Raw genomic sequence first — 24219 nt, 5'->3', positions numbered from 1 at the left:
CATCTACAATTGGGCCCATGATTTGGACGGTCTGGACTGAAATGCAAATATGCCACATCTACCTTGGATGCGTTGGCCCATGATTTATTTATCTGTTATGTTTCTTTACTTGCTTTGATAGTTTTCAGCATTTGTTGATCCTGGATCTTCGGTTATTGAGCGAGAGCCTTGAATTTCTGTAATTAGTGTTTTTATTCTGTAACTTGATCCAGGAACCTTCTAGGATTACAGTTGAAAGCATCAGATTTTAGGTTCTCCGGCAGTTGCAGGTATGGCAACTACGGAGTCAGCTCCAACTTCATCAGGGCCGCGCTACGCACCTGAGGATCCCAGTCTTCCGAAACCTTGGAAGGGATTAATTGATGGAAGCAGTGGCAATTTATATTACTGGAATCCTGAAACAAATGTTACTCAATATGAGAAGCCAGCTGCCATGACTCCTCCATTGCCGGCTGGTCCTCCTCCCACGACTGCCACACCGAAGCTGGCACCAATACCTGTGGCCCGCACACTGCAACCAAATGGCATGCTTTCTCACCCGGGGCAGCAAATGCTTCAGCTGCCGGGGCAGCAGACACCACAACAGCTGGGACAGCAGACGCCACCCCTTCAGCTGGGGCAGCAGATGCCGCAGCAACAAGGGCAACAAATGCTGCAGCAACAAGGGCAGCAAATGCCGCATCAGCAAGGGCCACAAATGGCACAGCAGCAAGGGCAGCATTTTCCGCATCAGCAGATGCATCAAATGCCACATCAGCAAATCTCTTTTGCTCAGGGACAGCAAATCACACAACAGCAGATGCAGCAAACTGCGCATCCACAGGGGCAGCAGTTCCCCCCTCAGCAAGGGCAGCAATTCGGGTACATGCAGAGAGAGGAAATTGGATTTCAACAAGGAAAGCCAGCTGGGTTTTCTTTATCTCATTCTTCTGTTCACAATCTGCCACCTGGATCCCATCCAGTTCAGATTCCGCAAATGGGCGTTCACTCGGCCCACACAGAACAACCGGGCAGCTCTTCTAGTAACTTACAGCAACAGGGTGCTTCTTTGGTTCAGTTGCAGCAGTCAGGGATGGATTCTGTCCACCGTCAACCAATGGGTGGGCCGATGGTTCCAAATCAGACAGGGCAAGTGATGGCTCATAATCAGCAAGGTGGAGGGCCTCCTATGGGATTCAAGATGGGGTATGAAGAAGATCCTCGTGGAAGATCTAACAATGAATTTTATTTCAATAGTGGGAAGGGTGGGGCTGTAATGAATCCTCAGCAGCCAAAACTTGCACCTATTCCGCCAGCACGCAATCAGCAGGTGTGCACCGAAGTTGATTTTTTGTTTTGTTTTGTTTTGTTTTTGGTTATTTATTTATTTATTTATTATTATTATTTTTTTTAACTTTGTGTTTGGCTGCACCAAAGATAATGAAATTTCATGATCAGTCAGTCCAATTCGGTGCAAAATATCAATCAATTTCATGATGTTTGGTGCAACTAAGCGCAGCCTTAATAACGTAAATTGATGTGTTTATAAGAAACAAATAAATGACAATTTTGTAGAATAAAAAATTCAACTGATATGTGTTGTCAGGCAGGGTTGGTTAGGTTATGGCCCTGTTAGAAGCTGCAGGGAAATATACTTTGCATAAAAGAAAATCCTCTACATTTGCTACCACCACAGCTACTTCAATGCAAAGGGTTGTCATCTATCAGAGAATTTGTGTCATCATGAGGGACATCCCAAATTCTGATATCAGGGTTGATGTGGCTGTAATGATAACACATGTCAAAGGGTGTTACACACGCAAACACGCACACACACACACACACAAACACGGGAACCAGTTCTCATGGGAACTTCATGAGAACTTTTGACACGTGATGTGGGCACAGAATCCGGACGGTCTACTAAATGAGTCACCTCATGAAACCCCCAAGGCTAACTTTTTTTGGGGTTTCATGGGGTGACTCATCTAGTGGACTACTTGGATTTTGTGCCCACATCACGTGTCAAAAGTTCTCATGAAGTTCCCATGAGAGCTTTTTGTGTGTGTATGTGCGCGCGCGCTTCTTCCACAATATGTGTGTACTCTGCTTGTACCTAACGCATAGGGGTGGCAATATGAGACCCAAGGCCTGAGCCCGGCATGGACCTTACATAGAAGGCCCAAGGATCTTTTGCTGGGCCCCAGACAGACCCAAACCGGTCCAGCCTGATTGCGGGCATTAAGATGGGTGGTTTTTACCTTCTGGGAAAGAGGGAGGGGCTTGTGTTTGGGGAAAGAGGGGGATTTTTTTGGGAATGAAGGGAGATGTGGCTTGAAATTTAAATTTTTGGAAAAGAGGGTAAATTGCTTAAATAACCTTCTAGTTGGGCCAAGTCGGGATAAAAAAAGACACAAGCCCTATCACGGCTCAAAAATTGACCAGGCCATACACATCAGGCCCAAGCCCGTCTCATGGGCCAAGCTAATATGTCCAAGCCCAGCCCATTGCCACCCTTACACAGCCTAAGCACCCAAAGTTAGCACATCAAAAGATCTTCGTATAAATATTTGCAATAACCTAGGAAAGATTGAAACCCATGTAACTTTGTGATTCTCTTTTTTCATATAATAGTCAAAAGCCAATTAGGGGAAAAGATATTCCCAGGAAACACTTAAGTGAGCTATGCTGCAGCCCCTGGGGTTAAATTCACTCCTGCCATAGAAACTTTCATATTCTAGCATGTGCCTATTTGTCTGTTCTTTTTGAGTGGAGGGACCTTCTTCAAAAGCATCCTGGTCATCGTCTCCAATATAGCTAAAGATGGTGTTTGTAGGAGGTCCTTTTGTATTGTGGACTCTTATCTCTTTGATGTATCTTTTTTTTTTTTTTTTTCTTTCTATTCAATAAACAATCTGTAACTAAAAAAGGGAAGTGACAGAGTCATACACTAATCAGGAGAAGCACCGGCAGAAGCTTGAATTCCTGTCATGAGGCCCCAGTTACATCCTTCAGGCTTGATGGTTGATTTTTCCATATAGTTCACTCTCCCTCTCATGAAAAGGATATCACTATTTCACCCCATGGTATTAAAAAAGGTTACATTGTTGTCGTAACAGTCATTACTTGGTAGCGATGGTGCCCGCTATGCAATATGGGGCCGCGATGCCCAATTTGAAAAATAATTGCCTGAAATGGCTGCTACGGGCCCGTGATGGGCCGATATGGGGCTGTAACGGACTGTTAAATTTTTTTTTTTTCCTTAAAAAAAAAAATTTCGACCATGTGAAGGTTGTAACTGCCACTGTTACCGTTATTGAATACCTTGATTCCACCAATAAACATTGGAATACATATAGCTGACATTAATGTTCCATAGGTGATGTGTACCGTACAATACTTTGTAATGTTACAACAATGAAACTATGCTTTATAAAATGGGAGAAGATTTTGGACATTTTTGCCCCCACAATTAGTTTTCAAGGGTTTGGATATTCAAAGTACAGGGAAGATGTTTTAATTAAACTTAGGGGTGTTTCAGGAAATTGAAAATGTGGCTGCTGTCCAATGGATGGCTCAGATTTCCCTGTGAAAAGTTTTACCTGCACCAAGCCTCTCTATGCCCACTGACTCTCTCCCCGACTTCCAAAACGTTTTGCATGGCTTTTGTACAAATACAGAGGCGTTACTTTCACTGACGTGGATGGATTGACTTCACGTGGATGAGATCCACCACATCACCTCATCCATAAGATGTGCCAACCTTTGTTTAGATGAGGGCCCAAAAATCATCAACACTTAGGCAGGCTACACCAAGGGAAACAGTTGAGATGGGAAGTCCAACCATTAAAATCATCCAAATTGCATGTGGGGTCCAATGTGGTGTGTTCATGCCATCCAATCGACTCGTCTGATGTTCCGCAATAGGATTAATGAAATCCTTGAAAATCAGGACATTCCAAGACTCATGTGGGCGAAACCATGGGAATTTAAAGATTTTAGGCATGATTTTACACCATTGCCTGTGTTGCAGCTGATGTTAGTCTTGAATCTGATTGGATTTTTGAATCGATTGTGTAAATGCGACTGCTCATTGGATGGACGGGGTGGATCTGATGCATGTTTGTCCCATGCAGCAGTGATAATGAGTCAACGTAAGTCAAGCTGTCTATGGCTCTACACAATTGATGCCTACCGCAGTTCCGATTTCCCCCTTCCTCTGCCCACGCGTGTTGCATGCATCACATCCCCTAGTATTTGTAGAAAATTCTCAATTCTTGACTTGTGCTCGGATTTCTTTCATTTCGAGTGAATGGCTCATGTCTTTCCTCTTGGTCATTGAATTTTGTGCTATATTTGAGTAGTCTCATTACTCTGAACAAATCCATTTTTGTTATTAATTTATTTATTTAAAAGAAGCAAAGATCATTCTTTTTCCCATATACTCTCACATATATGAATGTGAATCTGTATTAGTTTTTCTCCATAAACAGTCTTTCCATTTAATACCATCTTTTGGAGCCTATCTTGAGCTAACGAATTTCAATGTAAAAACTGAACATCTTGTAGTAGTGCTTTGCGATGATTTTTGTACAAGCCTATGGTTGTTGAAGGACTTTTTCATGCACATGTTGGATATCAAGGAAAATAAATTCTGGAGCCTTTCTTGACCTAACAAATTTCTATGGAAAAATAGAACATCGTGTAGTAGTGCTTCCTAATGATTTTCAGAAGACCTATGGTTGTTCAAGGACTTCTGAATGTTGTGGTGGATGGACATGCATGATCTGCGAGATGTTCTTGTCTGATTATGTCATTATGTTTTTCTTTGAGGGGATGCCATATATACCCTCCCTTACCCATAGCAGCACCCATTTGTTATACTTATGATGGTACATTAATACAAAAATTGTACTACTATGTTACCCTAAGTAGAAATGAAGGGTGCTGCAATCAATCAAGGTGGGTGTAAATGGTAATTCCCTATTTTCAAACGTAATTCTGATAATTCGTTGCATAGTTTGTATTCTGATAAAGGAAGACATGGATATTTTTTTCATGATATTTTTATGCTAGTTTGTTTTATTAATATATGGGCTATTCATGGCATTGTTTTTGTTCTTCATCAGGAAATGAGGATTGGTCCTGTTCCGCCTCAAAATTTCACTCCTCATGGCAGTGGCTTAAACATTGGAGCTGGGCATCCAATGCCTAACACGTACAATCATGCTGCTGGCAGTCAAACATTCTCCAGTAATGTGCCTATGAGGCCATCACCAAGGATTCTTGGTTCGCCAGATCTGACAAATCTCTCACCTGTTGAGGTCTACCGACAACAACATGAAGTGAATGCAACGGTTTGTGTAACATGAACTTTTGTTGTTTTTTGGAGTTCTGCAACAATGGCCACTATGATGACATCATTCAAGATACTGCACATAACTTGGTCCACGCCAGCTTTTGATGCTGAAATAATATGTTGAAACTTTTTAGACTTATATTTTCAAGTTATAAATGATTGCTGGTCACATATAGGTTTTAGTGGTAGCTAGCTTGGTGGTTTTGTGATTATGATATCCCATTGAAGACGTGCAGGGGAGTTCTATATATAGGTACTTTTGGATAATTGAGATGCACTTAGGCGATGGAAAACTATGTGGTGTGCCGCAGAACTTAATCGTAAAATACCTGTGCAAATAGCTATATCAAATAGGAATTGTCTTTACATGATTTCCATAGGTTTTGGATAATAGAGAGGTACTTAGGCGATGGAAAACTATGTGGTGTGCTGCAGAACTTAAGAAGCAGAAATGCAGCCAGTTTTTCCTGGAAACTTCTACTTTTTGGGTTTTTGCAGTGCCGACACTTGCGGGCACTCCTGGGCATGACACTTCAAAATGTGTAGGGACGAAATGTCTTAGTGTTGTCATTGGAAAGTGCGGTGTGTCGGACACTTCTAAGTGAGATGTCCAAGCTTATTTTTCACATTTCTTTCATCTTTCTCAAAAATTTTAATGTGAATTTCTTTCGGTAAGTCAAAAGATGTCGTGTTCTTAGCCCTCAAGCTTGCCTCCATTCTCTTGTTGTTGAAGAAACTACTAGTAAAAACTTCCTCTCACTCTATGTTTTATTTCATTTTTCACTGTTGGTACCATGAGCCATATAACCAAAAAGCACAAGCTTTGTTCTTCTTTTGGCGTTGCTGTCCTTATGTTGTGGCTCTTTAATCTCTTATGAGAGCGAGTAATTTTCATATGAACTACCATCTTTTGAGGTGATTATTACTGATTTTCAGTATTTTGTTTACCAATTACTTGTTAGTTTATTTTTCCAAAAAAAAACCTTGTTAATTTAGAGGACTAGTAATTGGTTTTTATTGGATCTTTGTGAATATTCATTTCTATTTTTTATTTTCTTCATTTCCGTTGTTCTAGTGTTCTCATCATCTTATTTTAATTTATAACATTTTTATTTATAAACAAATTATTTTTCTGCGTACAGAAGTGTCCCAGTGCCTAGATTTTTGGAGTTTGCCGTGCTGGACACTTTGGCACTTGGCACCCATGCCACGTGTCGAGAAACACTAATGCAGCTGATGCAGGGCATGCCTTTTTAAACTTCATCTATTAAAATTCATCATCATCATCATCATCTAAGCCTTATCCCAATTAATTAGGGTCAGCTACATGAATCCTTTTCTGCCACTCCGCTCTATCCCAACTAATTGCATTTAAAAGATGATTCATGTTTAACATTAGGATTCATAAAAGCTCCCAGAGGGAAAGAAGCTGTTCAAGGTATCAAGAACTGTTCATTATTGAACAATCATGGAATACTCAAGAGCTCTTCAGAGAAGAGTCGTGTTTGTAAAGCATTGGAAGCTTCTATGCATTACCGTGCCAGCACAGGCAGGAACGATTGGTGTATTGCTGTGATGCACGTTGTGTATTGTGGTTTCATAATTCCAACTTTACCAGCACAGGTGGCTGGCTGTTTTGTACATTTCTGGAAACCACTCAGATGGACTGTTAATCCATGCCTTACATTGTATTTGAGATGGAAGCTCTACAGGGAATAAATTGTAGACATAAAGATTTCTTAGACAGGTGAATTTCAATTTGAAGAGGTGAGTGTCAAGGTACTTGCTTGCATATTAAGGTGCTAGACTGCAGTCTAACTTGACAACTGTTGTCAGAGGTATAAAAGGGCACCTGCAGTTGGATCCAACATTTGATGGCCACAGATGTAGGAGTTTTCTTGCAACCATTGATTGGATTTGTAGTTCGGCACAGCAAACTGCTTCAAAAGCTCATTATGTTTGATTCAGCGAAGAGTTTCATTCCCCAGATTTTTTTTTTCAATGCAGGAACAGCTCATGGTATGCACTGTCTGGGGATGCTCCCTGCAAAAAGTTTTCTCATCTCGATCATGTGTCAAGCCAGTTCTAGTGTTCTGATATGTGACTTCATAGGTTGCCTGTGGTGCCTCTATCATTATAGCAAAGTTTTTTTGAAAAAGCCAGGCCATGGTTCCCACCATCGGGGTAACCATCTTGGTAATATTGACCTATCAAGAAATGTTTGAGAAAGATCTTTAGTTCTTTAAGGGTAACACAGTTCCCATTTCTTCTGTATAAAATCATGCCTGTCTATGCGGGGTGATATGACTTCAGATATCAATTCTTTTCCATAGGACTTCAACCAATACCTAAGATGTTTCACATGCTTGTAGAAAATTTTACATTAATGATTCATCTTGCGATTGTTTATTAGCAGTCTCGTGTGTGCCAATTAGGGAACTTGGTAATATGGAAATTTAAATATGTGCTAGTTTCTCGGTTTAACAGCGATCTTGTAGCTTATTTCTAGCAGTTCTTCTTCACAATACTAGTGAAGTTGGTAAGGGATGAAGTCTTTCTTGTGGTTTTGTCAATTTTCACTTTTCCGTTAAATTTGGCTATTTTTGACATTGATTCTTGAACATAAATTTCTTAGGGAGACAATGTACCGGCACCATTTATGACATTTGAAGCCACTGGTTTCCCTCCAGAGATACTTAGAGAGGTAAGTTTACTTGCACTTGTCATTTACTGGCAACTTTTAAAGTGGTGGTATGATGTTATCCTTGTTTATCTTATGGTAAGCATATAAATATTTAATCTTGTTTAAGAGTTCTTTTTTTTTTTTTTTTCTTTCTTTATGTTGGGTTGTTCACTTTTATATAATAGAGGAATAAACTCATGTCCGTTGTCCCTTGTCGCAGGTGCGATATTTGCTCCAGAGAGGAGCATATGTCGTACGCTGTGCTGCTATACACCTTGTCACACAGCAACTGCTCCGTCCTTGGGGGCCTGCAAATATATAGTTGGAGCCTTAACTTTGGACACGTTTTGAGAGAGTGGGCCTACGTCCAAATCACACGATGTGGCTTCTTGACTGCGCCACTCGACCTGAAATAGCCCCCTTTGCTTCCTCGAGTTGCTTCAGTAAGCAACCGTGTACACATGGGGTTGTTCTTGTATCTATTTATTTGTTTCATATGATAACATATGGCTCAACATAATTCTAGGCATTATCTGGATGATTGTTCTTTGTCCCTTCGTGTGGTTTACTGTGTTCATTCTTCTCTCTTCTCATTTTCAGATACAATTTGCTGGTTTTTCTTCTCCAACACCAATACAAGCGCAGACATGGCCAATTGCACTACAGAGTAGGGACATAGTGGCCATTGCAAAAACAGGTTCTGGGAAGACCTTGGGCTATCTCTTACCTGCTTTTATTCATCTGAAGCGCTGCCGGAATAATTCTCAGACTGGCCCTACGGTGTTAGTTTTGGCTCCAACTCGGGAGCTTGCCACTCAAATACAAGATGAGGCAATCAAGTTTGGTAGAACTTCAAGGATATCTTGCGCAGTAAGTTCTGGTGAACTTTGAGCAAGTCTTTTTCTTTATTGTGCTAAATATGAGTGATGCCTTTTTCTTTGCGGCACTTAATGTGATCATTAATAATAATAATAATAATATTATTATTATTTTTGTATGTCTTATGCTATTAAAACTTGTTTGAAATTAATGATCTAGGATCCTGGCTGACAAGGGTGGCCTTGCATTGGAGCTATAAAGTTGTGTCCATGGATGGAAATTTTTTATGTTTGAAAAATATAAAAAGACTTCTTATCAGCCGAAGTTGTCGCTTCCAACTTTGTTCAGACATTAGGAAAATCTTGTTTCAAGCCTGAACTTGAAGAACTTGTTCCGTTGCCTTAAAATTCCTGAAGAATCATTGATTTTTCAAGCTGGTGGTTTGGTTGGTTTTATTGGTTTAAAGTAATGGTTACTGATTAGGTACTGGAGTAATATGAGTTCAATCACCAGATTCACCACTCTTGATTGTGAAAGGTCTTTGGAGCACATCACTATCACTTGTAACATAATTGTTCTTATACACATACAAGTTCCCCAGTTTTCAGAAGACGACTGATTCACTTCTTATTTTCCTTGATTATTCTTATACACATCTACACTCAGTTTACACAAGACAACGATTTCTATTCTTATTTTACAGCTAACTAGATGACAAGTATGAGAATTGTTATAGCTGACCCCAAATAGCTGGGACAATGCTATGACAAGACAATGAACCTTTTCTTTTAATAAAATACCGTTTCGTTTAAAAAATGTTAATGATGGTGAACAATGTTTGTTCTTACTTCTTGATAAATGATCAATTCAGATGAGGATTTATTGCTAAATTAAAAAAGCAATAAATGTATATGGGCTAACACTCCATGTTTATTGCTTAATGATGGTGGAAAATGTATGTTTTTTACTTCTTGAAAAATGCATATGGGCTATACTACACACTATTTGTTATTTAAAACACTGATCTCTCTTGACTAATTGTATTTCTTTTTTAATTAAGATTATTAAAAAAGCAAATACAATTAGCTAAGGGGTAGAGATCAGTCTTTTAAATAAGGAATATGGCATGTTGTGTGGCCCATATACATGCTACCACATGTCCCTTGTGCAAGATCTAAGCCTTCCATTAGCTGTGTCCAATAGTATAAATAACCAGGCCCTTAAATCAAAATCCTTCTAAAAAAATGCTGTGTAGTGTGTACTGTGTAGCGCTAACAGGAACAATATTGTAGATAGTAAAATAACGATAAAGATGCCTGAAATCATAAAAAACTTGTTATTCCTGTTATCTAAATTAGATGAACTCATTTTTAAGTGAGGCGGACCGTGTTTTTGTACATAATTGTTTTTTGCAGTTACAGTGAAAAAATCTCTAGCATGCAACTGCCTGTCTGGGGCCAACTGTGTATGTAGACCATTCAACCAGTGCAGCAATTCGCCCAACTGTGATGATAGGATGCCCCAATCTATCCAATCATCTGGTGGGCCACACCATGGAATACATTATATAACCACTCAAAAACCTCCATTGTAGCATGGTGGCCCATGATTGGATCGACCCTGCTAGACTGGATGGGTTGGGTGGCATGCTATACACCATAGTGGGCCCCATATAAATGTGCTGTAGGACAGGCTTATTCTACAATGTTGCTTAGGAACCAATCTCCTAGAAAGAAAAAAATGTAAAATGTAAAAAAACAAAATGTTCATCCAAAATGAAGTAAAAACCATTCGGGGGAATCAAGGCCAAGTACATACTTTTCCTGAGCTTTAGAAATAAATTCAATAAAAAGGGAAAAATTTGAGCTCCACAGCTGTATGGACATGAAAAGGTGGAACTCGATCTTCTCCTTTGTTTGTGCTCAATGGCCCTGAAAATCTATCCAAATGTTTTTCTCCTAGGGCCAATTGATCCCCTAGATCTTAGTCTTGAATGGTTACTTGGATTCAGAGAATTGAATTGGGTAAATTTTGGGGTTGGCGGTGATATGCAGCTGAAGTGTTAGGGCTTTTCTCTCAGACGAGCTTTCTGTTTTATAAAGGCTATTCTTTTGTGTTAGTTCTATACCATTTAATAATAGTTGTCGTTCTTCAACTGTACACTTGACGTTGTTGTACAAATGGTTCAGATTGCTTGAGAGGTGTGATTCTAGAGATCTGCACCATCCGCAACATGAACCCATAGTTTGGATGGTCTGGATAGACGTACTTCAGTGCCACGTGTGGGGAGGATGAGTTACCACTATTTTCTAGTGGGTGCTAAACTAATATAAAAATCACAAACCCCAAAACTAGATCTTTCAAAGCTTTAAAGCAAAATCACCTGTAGCTTATGATGCCCAAATATAGCATAGGTCATAGAGCTGCAACTAAAATATCGTATGCTACTGGGTATTTGTGCTATTTGTGTATGCTACATATTGTGGAAGCTATGTAATGCTATGTAGCATATGCTACATGCTACATTACGCATGGCTCATGCTATTTAAAACAGTGGCAGGGATTGCCAAATACACAATAATGGTCACTTCATTGGTGAGAGTTTTGTCTACCTTGTTTGTCCGCCTTGTGTTATAATGGATACATCTCCAAATTCTTGGATGTTTCACATAGATTATTATTCAAAAGGACTTGGAAAGAAAAAAAGATGATGCCCATAATATCTTTTGATCTCCCATTCTTTTCGGCATTTATCCAGCATACCCAACTTGGATCCTGCTTCAATGAGAATTACAAGAACATTTTCCATCCTTTGAGTTGTGCACTCATCATGATTTTGTTCGGGTCTTTGATTCCTTTTAGGGCTCATTTGGGAGCTTGTAAATAGAGGTAAATGGGAAATGGAATTCGAGGTAAATGAATTAGGTGTAAATGACTTACTCAATTGTGTTTGGATGGGAGTAAATGGAATGCATTTGATTTTTCAAAAAAAGAAAAGAAAAGGGAATGCTTTTGAAATCCAAATATTCTATTTGGATGGGAGTAAATGGGAGGAATTGGAATGCATTGGTAAATTTCAATATATTCACAGGAACATATGTGGTATCCCAAATAAGCTTTTATACCCCAAAGTATTGTAAATATCTAATATTTAATAGAATGATAGTAATAAACCCATTGAAATATATACTTTAGCAAAAAATGAGGAAATTTTGAGTCTTGGGTGGGCCACAAATGTAAGGATCGCAAACAAACTACTTGCCAATGTTTTTTAACCTTTCATTTAGATGGCCAACCTTTGTATGGTTTGGATTATTTTATTGGTGTGATTTTAGTGATGTAACCAATAATTGGATTGTTTCGGAGTATCATTAGCGTGGCATGTGTATGGTGGACGTGTGCATAGTGGCACCTTTATTTACTCGTGCGACTCTCCAAGGGAGCTCAAAAAGGCCTTTCTCCCCATTTATTTCCAAATCCTCTCTCATGGAGAGGATTTCATTTATAAGCCTATTTACTACGGTGTGCCGTAAAGGCCGTTACGTAAAGGTAACGGTGGCACACGTTACGGGGTCGTAACGGCCGTTACAGCCGCTATGGAAAAAAATAACCTGTAATTGCTGTTAACGGCACGTTACATCCCCTATAAAGGCCATAATAGCCCCATAATGGTCTATTATGGGACATATATAGGTTTTTCATACTTTTTAATCAACATTATGGGGCAGATACATGTTTTTCGGGAGGGTTTTCAATTAAAAAAAAAAAAGAAAAAAAAAGAGAGACCGTAACGGCCATTACGGGGCTGTAACAGCCGTTATGCCCTGTATCGTAAAGGTAACGGTGGTGGCCGTTATGGCCACCATTACGGTTACGGTTACGGAACAGCTTGCTATTTACTCCCATTTCATTTCATTTCATTTCCATGCATTTACTCCCTTCCAAACACATCTTAAATGCTGTTTACATCAATTTAGTTCTAATTCCCCCCATTTACCTCCATTTACTCCCATCCAAACCGCCCCTTAGCTTGAAAACTCAAGTTTTACCTTTTCTTCCACGTCTAAAAACACCCAAAACCAATTGAGCCGGTCATCAAATTGAGCTCAGTGGAACCAACTGATGATTCTTTCCTTCTTATTGCTGGGCTTCCTATATTAAACTTCTTTCATCAACTGATTTCCTTTCTTCTTCTTCTTCTCTTATTTATTTATTTATTTTATTTATTATTATTATTATTTTTTTTGCTACCAAGAAAAATCACGAGATGCACTCTTTTTTAACCAAATATCCAAGGGATGGAAGGGATACGTCATTCTTGTGAATCTACAGTATTTTTCTTCTTTCAGTCTTTCTTCCTTTCTTTTCCTTCTTCTTTTATTTGTTTGTTTTGTGATCCTCTCTTGGAAGTTACCATATATTCTTATTTGTTGATTAAATGTCTTCATTCCCAAATTTCTTGTTCAGTGCTTGTATGGAGGGGCTCCAAAAGGCCCTCAACTGAAAGATATAGAGCGAGGAGCAGACATTGTTGTAGCTACACCTGGTCGGCTTAATGACATCCTTGAGATGAAGAAGATCAACTTCCGCCAAGTTTCTTTTCTTGTGCTTGATGAAGCAGACCGTATGCTTGATATGGGTTTTGAACCTCAGATCCGTAAAATCGTAAATGAGATTCCTCCTCGCCGACAGACTCTCATGTACACAGCAACCTGGCCTAAGGAGGTGAGGAAAATAGCTGGAGATTTATTGGTGAATCCTGTCCAGGTCAACATTGGTAGTGTTGATGAGCTTGAAGCAAATAAGTCCATCACACAGGTAACCATTACACACAGGGATCCTTTTCATCTTCGTAATTTTCTTCCAAAATATGCAATGATGACGGTGGAACAAAACCTGGCACTTGTTTTCCAATTTGAGACCTGGCAAATGACAGTGTCACAAAACCTGGCAATTGTTTACCAGTTTGTTTCTGTGATGTCCCAAGTCCTGTTTCTTTTTTGTTATTTTAGCTGAAGCTATGTTCCATAATTTTTTAGTTTTGAGTTATTATCTTTGTTTTTTTTTTTTTTTTTTTTTTGACAAGTAACGAGATATTTTATTGAAACAAAGGCAGAAAGAAAGAACACAAAGGGAGAGCTGAACTGCTGAGATAGCCAGTCAGCTACTCCCCTAGAAAAAGAAGATTACAACCCTTTAGCTTATCAACAGCATAAGCCCACTCAACTATAAAGTGAATCACCCTATTGACAGTTGCCTCTAACGATTTCGACATGTCATTAAAACACCTTCCATTTCTTTCTTCCCACACAGCCCACCATACGGCCAAGAGAGACATTCTCTAGAGCTTTGTCCTGTGCTTTCCACACCTTATACCATGCCATGCCTGCTGCAATCCTCGAACATAGTTTGGATAGGTCCATTGGATCTTGAAGTGGAGCAGAATTTCTGTCCATATCCGATATGTGAATGCACAGTGTATAAAGAGATGGTCCACTGTTTCTTCATTTGGCATGCAACATAGGCAGTTTGTTGAAAAAGGTTATCCATTTATAGGTTACATCTTTTGTTTTATTTCTTTCTTAGTATGGGAAGTTGCCTGTTTGTTAAAGAGGAATCATAAGTCAACATCGGTTGAGTTCCTGTTAAATTTAGCTTTCCATCTGTGTAATCTCCAAAATTAAAGATGGCAGTGGCTACTGGCATCAAGTATTACAATGGTTGTTTCCAGAATTTGCAGCGATTATCTCCTATTCTACCATTGATTATGGAACCAGGATACCAGACCATTCATTATGGGACCAGGATGCCAGACCATTCATTATGGAACCAGGATACTGGTATAGGATACACCTTAAAAATCTGATATATTCTTCCGTTTCATGATAGCTAGGGAATTTTGTAGGGTTTATTGGTATAGGCTAGCCTCTAATACATGCTTTTGTATGTTTTGATTGAAACAATGATGTCTGTTGCACATATGCATGCAGTTTTTACGTGATGGCCTTGTAACATTCAGTTTTCACTGTGATTTTTTTTTTGAATGATAAAATTGGAAATTTTAGTAAAAAGAGAAAATTACAAAAAAAAAGACGTCCCCTACAAAAATCTCCACTTTGCTCGATGCCCCTCAACCATATTTGGAGGATTCATTCTCCTCTATTTTACAACCCTTAAATAAAGGGGATCCTGATGCTCATGTCAGCACATAAACCCTGACTTCTATGAAATAACATTCCTACCTACACTTGTCGGCGAAGATTCTACCATGCCTTCCACACTGACCTAATCGTCACAAAAAATCCAATTGCCCAAAGGGCGAGCCTTCTCTTGTTGAATACTGGCCCCTACTGAATCTGCATGTTCATGTGGAGGTAAGAAAGCAAAATACCTGATTATTCAACTTGTTTCATGCCAAAGTTCCCTGAATTTTTATGATACAAGATGATTTAGTCTTTTTAATAGGCTGATCCAGTGCATTACAGAAATGCAGTAGATGCAATAAGATTATGAAAGCATGTTTTTGAACATTCAAGTTATCCAGTGTTCAATAATGTGCTAAAAATGGAGCATTATGCTTATCAATGGAAGCTATTTGTTTCATGATAACTTGTTGGAAAAAAAGGGACTTTCTTTTTGAAAAGATGTATGCGAAGGTTATTCATGAATAGGAATAGTTTTCTCTAACTTACACATTCCTATGGGGCGCCCATTTATGAAATCTAGGCTGTTCATCTGGTAGGCAATAACCTTTGTGCCTGGCCAATATATGCTTGTTAGGTGGCTGCATGCATGTAATGTGGAACATTACAAAATTTATAGCTGTTCTTGTATATTTTTTTTACGCATGTGGCCCACCTGATGAGTGGTCTGGCCCACTTTTGGCCTGGTTGCATACATGCTATGATTGTCTGGTACTTGCATGTGCCCCATGCTGGCTCATGTGGCTCAAATCCTAAACCGATTCAGATGAGTAGCCTTGTTGGGGCCCTTCTGAAAATCAATCATACTCTGAATATTTCCTATATGCTACTTTCTGCCTTCTTTCATCTGTTCCCAATGGAGACGGTCCATATTCTTTTACTGCAGTATGTTGAGGTGGTTCCACAAATGGAGAAGCAAAGACGTTTAGAGCAGATTCTTAGAGCTCAGGAGCGTGGATCCAAGATCATCATCTTCTGTTCAACAAAGAGGTTGTGTGATCAGCTTGCCCGCAGTATTGGGCGTACTTTTGGTGCTGCTGCAATTCATGGTGACAAGACACAGGGTGAGAGGGATTGGGTTTTGAACCAGTTCCGCAGTGGCAAATCCCCAATTTTAGTTGCGACTGACGTTGCTGCTCGAGGACTTGACATCAAAGACATCAGGTGATTTTTTCCCTTGGTTCCATATGATATTTATCATGGAATTGATTGAAACTTGAAGGGGATGTGGATTAAAAGAGGAATTGTTCATCATGGCCTTTCCCATTTTTTTCACACTAAATTTTCAATTAATTGTTGATTGTCCATTTGTTGCTAAGAATGATGGGAATGCTCACTTTATATGGTTTTCATGGTTTTTCAATGATACATGGAATGTATTATGTATTATATGGACAAAATGCACAGGCTATCTCTTCTTTTACATGAGCTGAAAACCTGTGTGATTTCTCTTATGATTGATTGGGCCTTGGTCGATCAACTGTGATGAATCACTAGTTAAGATGTCAAATAACATAGATGGCATTTCTTTGGATTTCAACATTGTGGTATCTAATATTTCTTTAAATCATTTATTTATCTCAACATATTCAGCCTGCAACCTCTGCTTTATGATTGAATGAAATTACTTGCATTTGTATCTGCTTCTTTGTGTCCGACAAATAACTCCTACTTTCAAGAAGATGGTGCACTTCTTCCATCAAAGAGGTGAGTGAGGAGCACGATTCTCGTGCTTATTGGACCAAGGACCTCTGTTTGTATCTCGTAGCTGGATCCAGCAGTGACTTATCTTCATTTCCAAAATCCAAAGTCCCAACCTCAATTTATGAAAGATAATAATTTTCGCATTAATTTTTATTGTCAAAAAGTTTATTATATATCCATAAGTTCATAAAATGCACTGGATCTTCAAATACGATTTTAGCCACTGTAGTTGGATCTGGTGGGAATGTTATGTTACAGATCCTGTTTCCGAATAGCTTTCAATAGGATGGAATTTTATTTTATTTTCTCCCGTTTACAATCAGACTCATTTTGATGTATCTGGTTGTTCACAATCGTCTTATATTGTTTACTATTTAGGAAATTATAAAAATAAGAGCTAGCCTGGTGTGCCTCGATGGACAACATATTAGATAAAAATAAGAGCTAGCCTGGTGTGCCTTGATGGACAACATATTAGAGTATCTGATTATATGGAGACTATGGAGTTTAGCGGAAGCGGGACTCCTGTAGGTGAAAAAGGAAAATGTGAAAGATTATTTTTCTGTTGGTTTTGCCGGCGCCAAAAATGCTGTGCAGGCAGTAAATGCTGAAATAGTCTGTCAATGTGGATAGGTGTGCCCCTGGCATCTCCTAATTTCAGATTTCCATAAGCTAATTATTTATTATCTTTACGTCTGTAGATATTTTTGATTAATTATCTCAACGTCGGCTTATATATTTGGTTTCATATATGGATAGATCTTATTCAAACATGTGGAGAAACCAAGTAGCCATCCCAAGTTTCTATCCACTTTCCAGTTTTATGCATGTATCATATGCCTGGTAATTTTCCTTGTTATCTGATGTATTTTCTAGAGCTATGATCCTGTATGAATCCTTTGTACCTCATTATGTTGTGAATTTTAGTTTGGGTCCGAGTGGGCCCACCTATGATCAACAAAGGTTATTGGATATGTGGAATCCACCATAGATTGTACCCCCAAGCCATGATTGGACAATCAGTGCCATACGTTAAGGGCATGCAAAATGGATGGATCGTAAGAGTGAACTGGTCTTACTGTCCTATTTGCAGGCTCTTTGTATGAATGGCTGTGATCATCCTACAAGGGTGATATCGGGGTCATGTGCAATCTAAGGTGGACCCTCTTATCCAGTGGGCTGCCATGATGATAGTATGTTAGCCTACTTGGGCCCCACATAAGTTGGCATCCTTCTAGGGTAGGAAGAATTAGTAATGGATCACAGCTTATATTTTCTTTACTTGCAGTTATCTTTCACTTTTTGTTGGCAATGGAATTGTTCTCATTTAAGATTTTGTTCTACTCCAGGGTGGTGATCAACTATGACTTCCCAACGGGGATTGAGGATTACGTCCATCGAATTGGAAGGACTGGGAGAGCCGGTGCTACTGGGGTATCATACACATTCTTCTCTGACCAGGACTGGAAGTATGCTGCAGATCTGGTGAAAGTCCTGGAGGGAGCGAACCAGAGAGTCCCACCTGAAGTGCGGGACTTGGCTACACGGGGCGGTGGTGGAGGTTTCAATAGGGGCCATGGCGGAGGCGGCAGATGGGATTCTGGAGGCCGAGGTGCGAGAGATGACTTTGGTGGGCGTGGTGGCCGAAATGACTTTGGTGGGCGCGGTGGTAGAAATGACTTTGGTGGGCGCGGCGGCAGAAATGATTTCGGTGGGCGCGGAAACCGGGGAAGAGGGTTTGGTGGTCCAGGTGGTCGGGGTGGAGGTGGTCGGGGTGGAGGTGGAGGTGGTCGGGGTCGGCATGACCGGGGCATGCATGACCGGTATGACAATATGGATGGACGTGGCCGGTATGACAATCGGAGAGGTGGTGGAGACAGGAATAGAGGCCGTAGTTACAGTCCAAGTCCAGATAGAGTGCGGACATGGGATTATGACAGAAGCCGGAGCAGGAGCCGCAGCCGCAGCCAAAGCTGGAGTCGCAGTCCAAGCCGCAGCCGCAGCCGCAGCCGAAGCTACGAGAGACCTGAGAGAACATCTGAGAGAACATCCGGTTGGGATGTTGTCCAGAATCCTCCTACTGCAGTGATTGGAGCTGGAGTCCAGAATCCTCCACCAGTTGCTGCATTTGGAGCTGGAGTCCAGAATCCTCCTCCGGCTGCTGCATTTGGAGGTGGAGTCCAGAACCCTCTGCCAGCTGCTGCGTATGAAGCTCCTCCACCATCGCAGATGTCACCCATGTCTCCTGGCCCGAATGGGGCCCCATTTCCGATTGACGAGCCTGCAAGGAAACCGCTGGTGCCTGAAAATCCAATCCTCGGCGGCAGTGAGCCTGTAGCCGACTCGAGCCAATTCCCAGTGGCTGGTCAGTGAGGTGCACTACAGCACTAATCTCCTGGACATGTTGATTTATTATTTTCTTTTTCTTTTTCTTTTTTTGGCCCTTCACATTGTTCTTTGTTGAGAATTTTTAACTAATGATATATAGGGAAGAGGCCCCAAGAGGGAGACAATGGACAAAATTGCCCAATGTAATAGGGGGATCAAAGACCTGATATTGCCAGGCGTTGGTGGGGGCACTAGTGTTATTTTTTTGGAGAATCAAGGTGGAGATTTTGTGAGTGTGGATTAGGGTTAAAGTTCCAAATTTCTGGGCTCTGGTCTGGTGCAATGTTAGATTTTCAGAAACGATTTGTTGGTTTTTACCTCAAAAAATGTACCATGTGAAATTAGAAAAAGGATCCTTCTTCAGAAAACTTTTTTTTTAAAATTTTGTCCTTCCTCTTCTATATAGCAATCGGCTTCTTTTGTCCTGTGAGTGTGGCCCATTCACGTGGGGTGTGTGTCCGGATCTTTCCAAACAATCAAAAGCATTGAACTTTTAGGGCATGTCTATGGCATTATGGGAGGGAGGTTTGTGCTTCTGGCCAAGACTCACATTTGTTTTGTTTCCTGTTATCGCGTTTGTGGTGTACAGTTTAATCTGGTTTTTGTGGGGGTTGAGGAAGCATATACTCCCAAGTGTCTGGATGGATTGATGATGTCTGTGAAATGGTATTAGACCCAATCAACCATTTTAGCTGTGTGGCCCACTATGACGTAGACGTTTTATCCACTCTGTTCATCTTATTTTAGGGCATGAGGCAGATGATCCAAAGCTATGGGAATGAATTCCACCTTTAAAAACTTCTGGGGGGCCAGACAGGTTTTGTATCAAGCTGATGTTTGTATTTTCCCATCATCCAGTTTCACTTCACCTCATGAACCGGATTTGGAGGGTTTCATTTTTTCCACTATTTCTTGTGTTGTGGTCCACCTGCAATTTGGATCTGCTTCATGTTTGGGTTCATGCCCTAAAATGAGCTGTCGGAAGTGTAGATGCAACACATACATCACGGTGGGCCCCACAGCTTAGGGTTGCATGAATATTCTTGGAGCTGAGTGCTTCATGGAATATGCATCCAAAGATTTGCGTGCGGAGAGAACCATTGTGCACGCATCTCACGCCATACAAAATGGCACGCTTTTTGGCATTGTTGTGTGTGAAATGTGGGCACCAAGTCGGTTTTTATCACGCACATTAAGAAAAAAGTGGGGGGGGGGGGGGTGTTGGGTTTTGTGTGGTAGCATTACTGTTTCTAAGTCTATTTTCAAATGGGAAATGATCACCTACGTCGGGTTGCGTTGTAAACTAGCCTAATGGCTTGTAGCGTGCAATCAACTGTAGGGGAAGGAAAACAATGGTATACCGTATGTATAACTATAAAACCCTATAGAAACATTGATTGATTTATTTATTTATTTATTTATTTATCATAGAAGGAACTTGTACCCATTCAAATGTTAAGCGTGAAGTCATGGCAAGGAATCCTTAAGGAAAGCTCCTTGCACAATAGGAATCTGTATGTGGGGAAAATGCCCAATGCTCTCACGGCACTGTTAAGTTATAGTGCTCCTAGTTGTATTGGTCACTTTGTCCAATTGATCAATCTGAGCTGTCTATCAAGTCCAATTGAGCAATCTGAGCCGTCTATCCAATTGATCGATCTGATTGCATCATCCGATCCATCCCTGATTTATCCTTACTTTTGTAGCCATGGGTGGAATGGTTAGGATTTCCTTAAAAATGTAACTCTTTAGAATCACAAGTAATCCACGATGGTTCCAAAATAAATAGATTGATCGACGTCCTCCAAAATCCAAATTAAAGACTACGATTAGATGGTTATAATTGTCAGATTAGTGTGATATTTGCATAGTAGCCTGTAAAATCTGTCCTGGACCTAATTTTCAGTATGTCTGCCAATGCAACTAGGAGCACAATAACTTACAGGGTTATATGAGAGCACTGGAGCGTTTTCTGTATGTGGAACTTGAAGCAATTTTAGCCAAATATCCAGGCATCCAATGATCCATGTAGCAATTTGCTCTGCTCAACACCTCTATCGTGAGGCCTACCTTGTGGTGATCCGAACCATCCATATGGTGGGTCTCGCTATGGATGTGGGGTACAGAAAATTTCTTCATTGGAAGGTCCTAACTGCCTGATTGGGCTACCATTTTTTTTTGCTGGCCATTATCTATAGCTGTGCATTTAAAAGGCACAAAGCTGATATAGCTGGCATAGCTGGGATTTATCTGATGGGGAAGAGATGCTGGGGACATGGACCTTCCCATGATGGTGCTCACCAGGTGGACAGATCGGATAATGAAAAGGTGGCCCACCAGTAGATTTGTCTGGCGTTCTGTAGATTTTGGCATACCGCATTGATGAAGCATGACACTTTTGAAAGAGTTGTTTTAATAATATGGGATCTGTCCCTTGACTTGAGCACTAAGAGGCTAAATAAAATGTTCTAATCTTCCCTTGTACAAATCTTTCTTGATGAAGTTAGATAACTCTACGAAGATTCGGTTGGTATGGGATCTGTCCCTTGACTTGAAGTGCTTGTAAAGCTTTTTAGACTTTGTAAGGCTCAAGGGACTTTTATTGATACATGTGTATTTATTCATTAGATTATTTTGAGATTTTCTAATGTTTGAGTTTATATGTATGGCTGCGGCTGTTTCACGATGATGTATGCATACAGCTATTTAGATTGCTCGTTCAATGGGGAGATGTTGCAATATTTGTCAACTAAAAGCTTAGTTCGCTTCTCACATGAGTTATTGTGTAAGTATATACAATGGAAATGACATATATTGAAATGTATGTACATATAAGATATATTTCCATCTTGATTTATGAAATGATTAGGATGAGATTTCATATAAATTGGTCAATCGATTTCCATTTGGTTAGATTGTGTAAACTTATATATAGCAATGAAGACAGATTATCGATTGGTCATATGTATCCCATGTGATAATCTCATAAATGACAAAAACTTGATCATTCATGATGTGGATATCGAGGCATACGTGCTATTAGAATAATTACCTACAAATGGCGGACAATTATAGTTTACTCATTGTGCGAGTATGCTAGTCGTTTAAGTGAATCTTGTGAATTTATGATTTTATATTATGTGGCAAGGTTGCGATAGGGTGAGTACTTTAGTGTGAGTTTTTAAGGCCATATGCACATATTTAATTAGGTCACAGGCATGTTTGAAAAGTGACCAAATCAAGATAAGGTTATGGAGATAGGTTAAAAAAAGATCTTAACGTAATCAAGTGATGGTGATGATATGCAAGAGATTGGTCTAAAGTACTGAATCAATGGTTAGCTTGATTTTATTGTGAATTGTTTTAAAAAATATATTCATATATTATTATACAAATATTTTTAGTCGGTTTTGACCAATTAAGCTTGTAAAGATAGAATCTATTCCATCTCAAAAGTAGATAAATGTGCATTCCAATCAAAGCATTAGGATTTGTATGCATGTACATACAGAATTAAATATGCCTGACTAGGTGCGATTAGATCAATTTCTAAGATAAGCAATTAGAAATTGGGATAAATTATTTCCGATCTACACGTGGATTTGTTGCAATATCATCTCTTAGGAAAGATTATAGTATCAGAAGTCTCTTATTGAATGACCATGGTAATTCAATACATCTTATCACCACAATAACATAATACATATTATGAGAGTCTCTCATTAGGATAGGGTATATAGGCTTTTAATATGCACCTAAGGCTTTGGTTTTATATACTTTTATCTCCCCTTAAGCCATAGTTCTAAAGAAAATATTCCCTTACATAAATCCCAATATACAAAATTTAGAAATCTTATAGTGTGATTAGTGTTAGCTTCCCTCTTCTTATTAAGAATCAACACATCTGGTGCACTCCTTTCCTTCGGTCGTGAGTTTAAGAAGATTTGTGATTATGCATAAAAGTCTTAAATTGGCATATTTTACGGTGTTCCAGTTTTCAAAGCCAACCATAAGATAAGTAGGCTTTATGAATGGTGAATCTTTGACAATTTGTTCGTCACTTGGTAGAAAATCAAGCTTTGTGGCAAGACTTGCATTAGTAAGATATTGGGAGCTAAACTAGAATAAAGTAAAGAGATAGATGTTTATGAGAGACACATATATAAGCAGCGTTGCATTGTATTTACTTGTATTGATGTAAGGCTTGTTTTGATTGATTGTTGCACCAAGGCCTCAAGCTCTCTTCGTATGCTACTTCTATAGATGGAGAAGTGGTGGCCATGCGTAGCGTTCAGCAGCATCCAGGGGAAATCTCGTGCAACTCTTTTTAATCCTCTACATAAGTGTAGCCTATTTGGCCATGTGTACAAAAGAGATCATATATTTATTATTCTCTTACTATTTTGGTTAGCACCATTTACATAAAGCTTTTTTGAACTCTTCATATCACTGGACTCTTAGCTTTGCAGAGAGTTGGTTTTGTTGGTCTTAAGCATTTAATGTTTGCTAGAAAGTTTTTTTAAAAAAAAAAATTTTCCATGCCCTCCACATGCCTATTACCTCTTAGCCTTGATGGTTATCTTAGCCACGTAGTTTACATGGCTGCCATGCGACATCTTCTCGGCCATTGACCTAGCCATGTCAGATCAGATATAACAAGTCCAACAACCACATGTACAATTTCTAAGCACCCGTGTATCAAGCTTCATGCCCTGCCAAAGTATCAAATAACTCCCTATTATTTAAGTGTAATTTCATCATTAAGGAGATGTAACTCAGGTGGAAAAAAAAATACATCATTAATGGTCTTATCAACCATGACACAAGAACAATGCGAGTGAAGTGGACCACCCTAATGTCCACTACCATAGAACCCACAAACAGTACAAAAGAAGTTCATTGGTTGAATGGCTATGGTTGTTTGCTCATTCCTCGACTGCTCCATGGTCCGTCCAATACTTCTTGATCACCCAACGGTGGGCCTTATGTAAGGTGAATATTGTGTAAGGCTACAATTTAGGTTGTTTGCAAAAAAGAATTCAAGCTAATGAGAGGCTATCTCTTCTCTTCCAAGGGAATGGAAA

At 39.7% G+C, this 24219-nt stretch overlaps 1 protein-coding gene across 1 annotated transcript; it reads left to right on the top strand.

Moving 5' to 3' along the window:
* The first annotated feature begins 212 nt into the window (after positions 1 to 212).
* LOC131225881 (DEAD-box ATP-dependent RNA helicase 46-like) lies at positions 213 to 19371 on the top strand. Its single transcript, XM_058221478.1, has 7 exons — positions 213 to 1309; positions 5109 to 5336; positions 7974 to 8042; positions 8622 to 8891; positions 13308 to 13658; positions 15930 to 16207; positions 18097 to 19371. The coding sequence occupies exons 1-7, from the start codon at positions 272 to 274 to the stop codon at positions 19118 to 19120; spliced, it is 3258 nt and encodes a 1085-aa protein (XP_058077461.1). The 5' UTR covers positions 213 to 271; the 3' UTR covers positions 19121 to 19371.
* Positions 19372 to 24219: the final 4848 nt, after the last annotated feature.

The sequence above is a fragment of the Magnolia sinica genome, chromosome 14 (assembly GCF_029962835.1).
Source record: "Magnolia sinica isolate HGM2019 chromosome 14, MsV1, whole genome shotgun sequence".
NCBI lineage: Eukaryota > Viridiplantae > Streptophyta > Magnoliopsida > Magnoliales > Magnoliaceae > Magnolia > Magnolia sinica.
The sequence above is the reverse complement of the archived record's forward strand: the minus strand, read 5'-3'. Positions and strand labels throughout refer to the sequence as shown.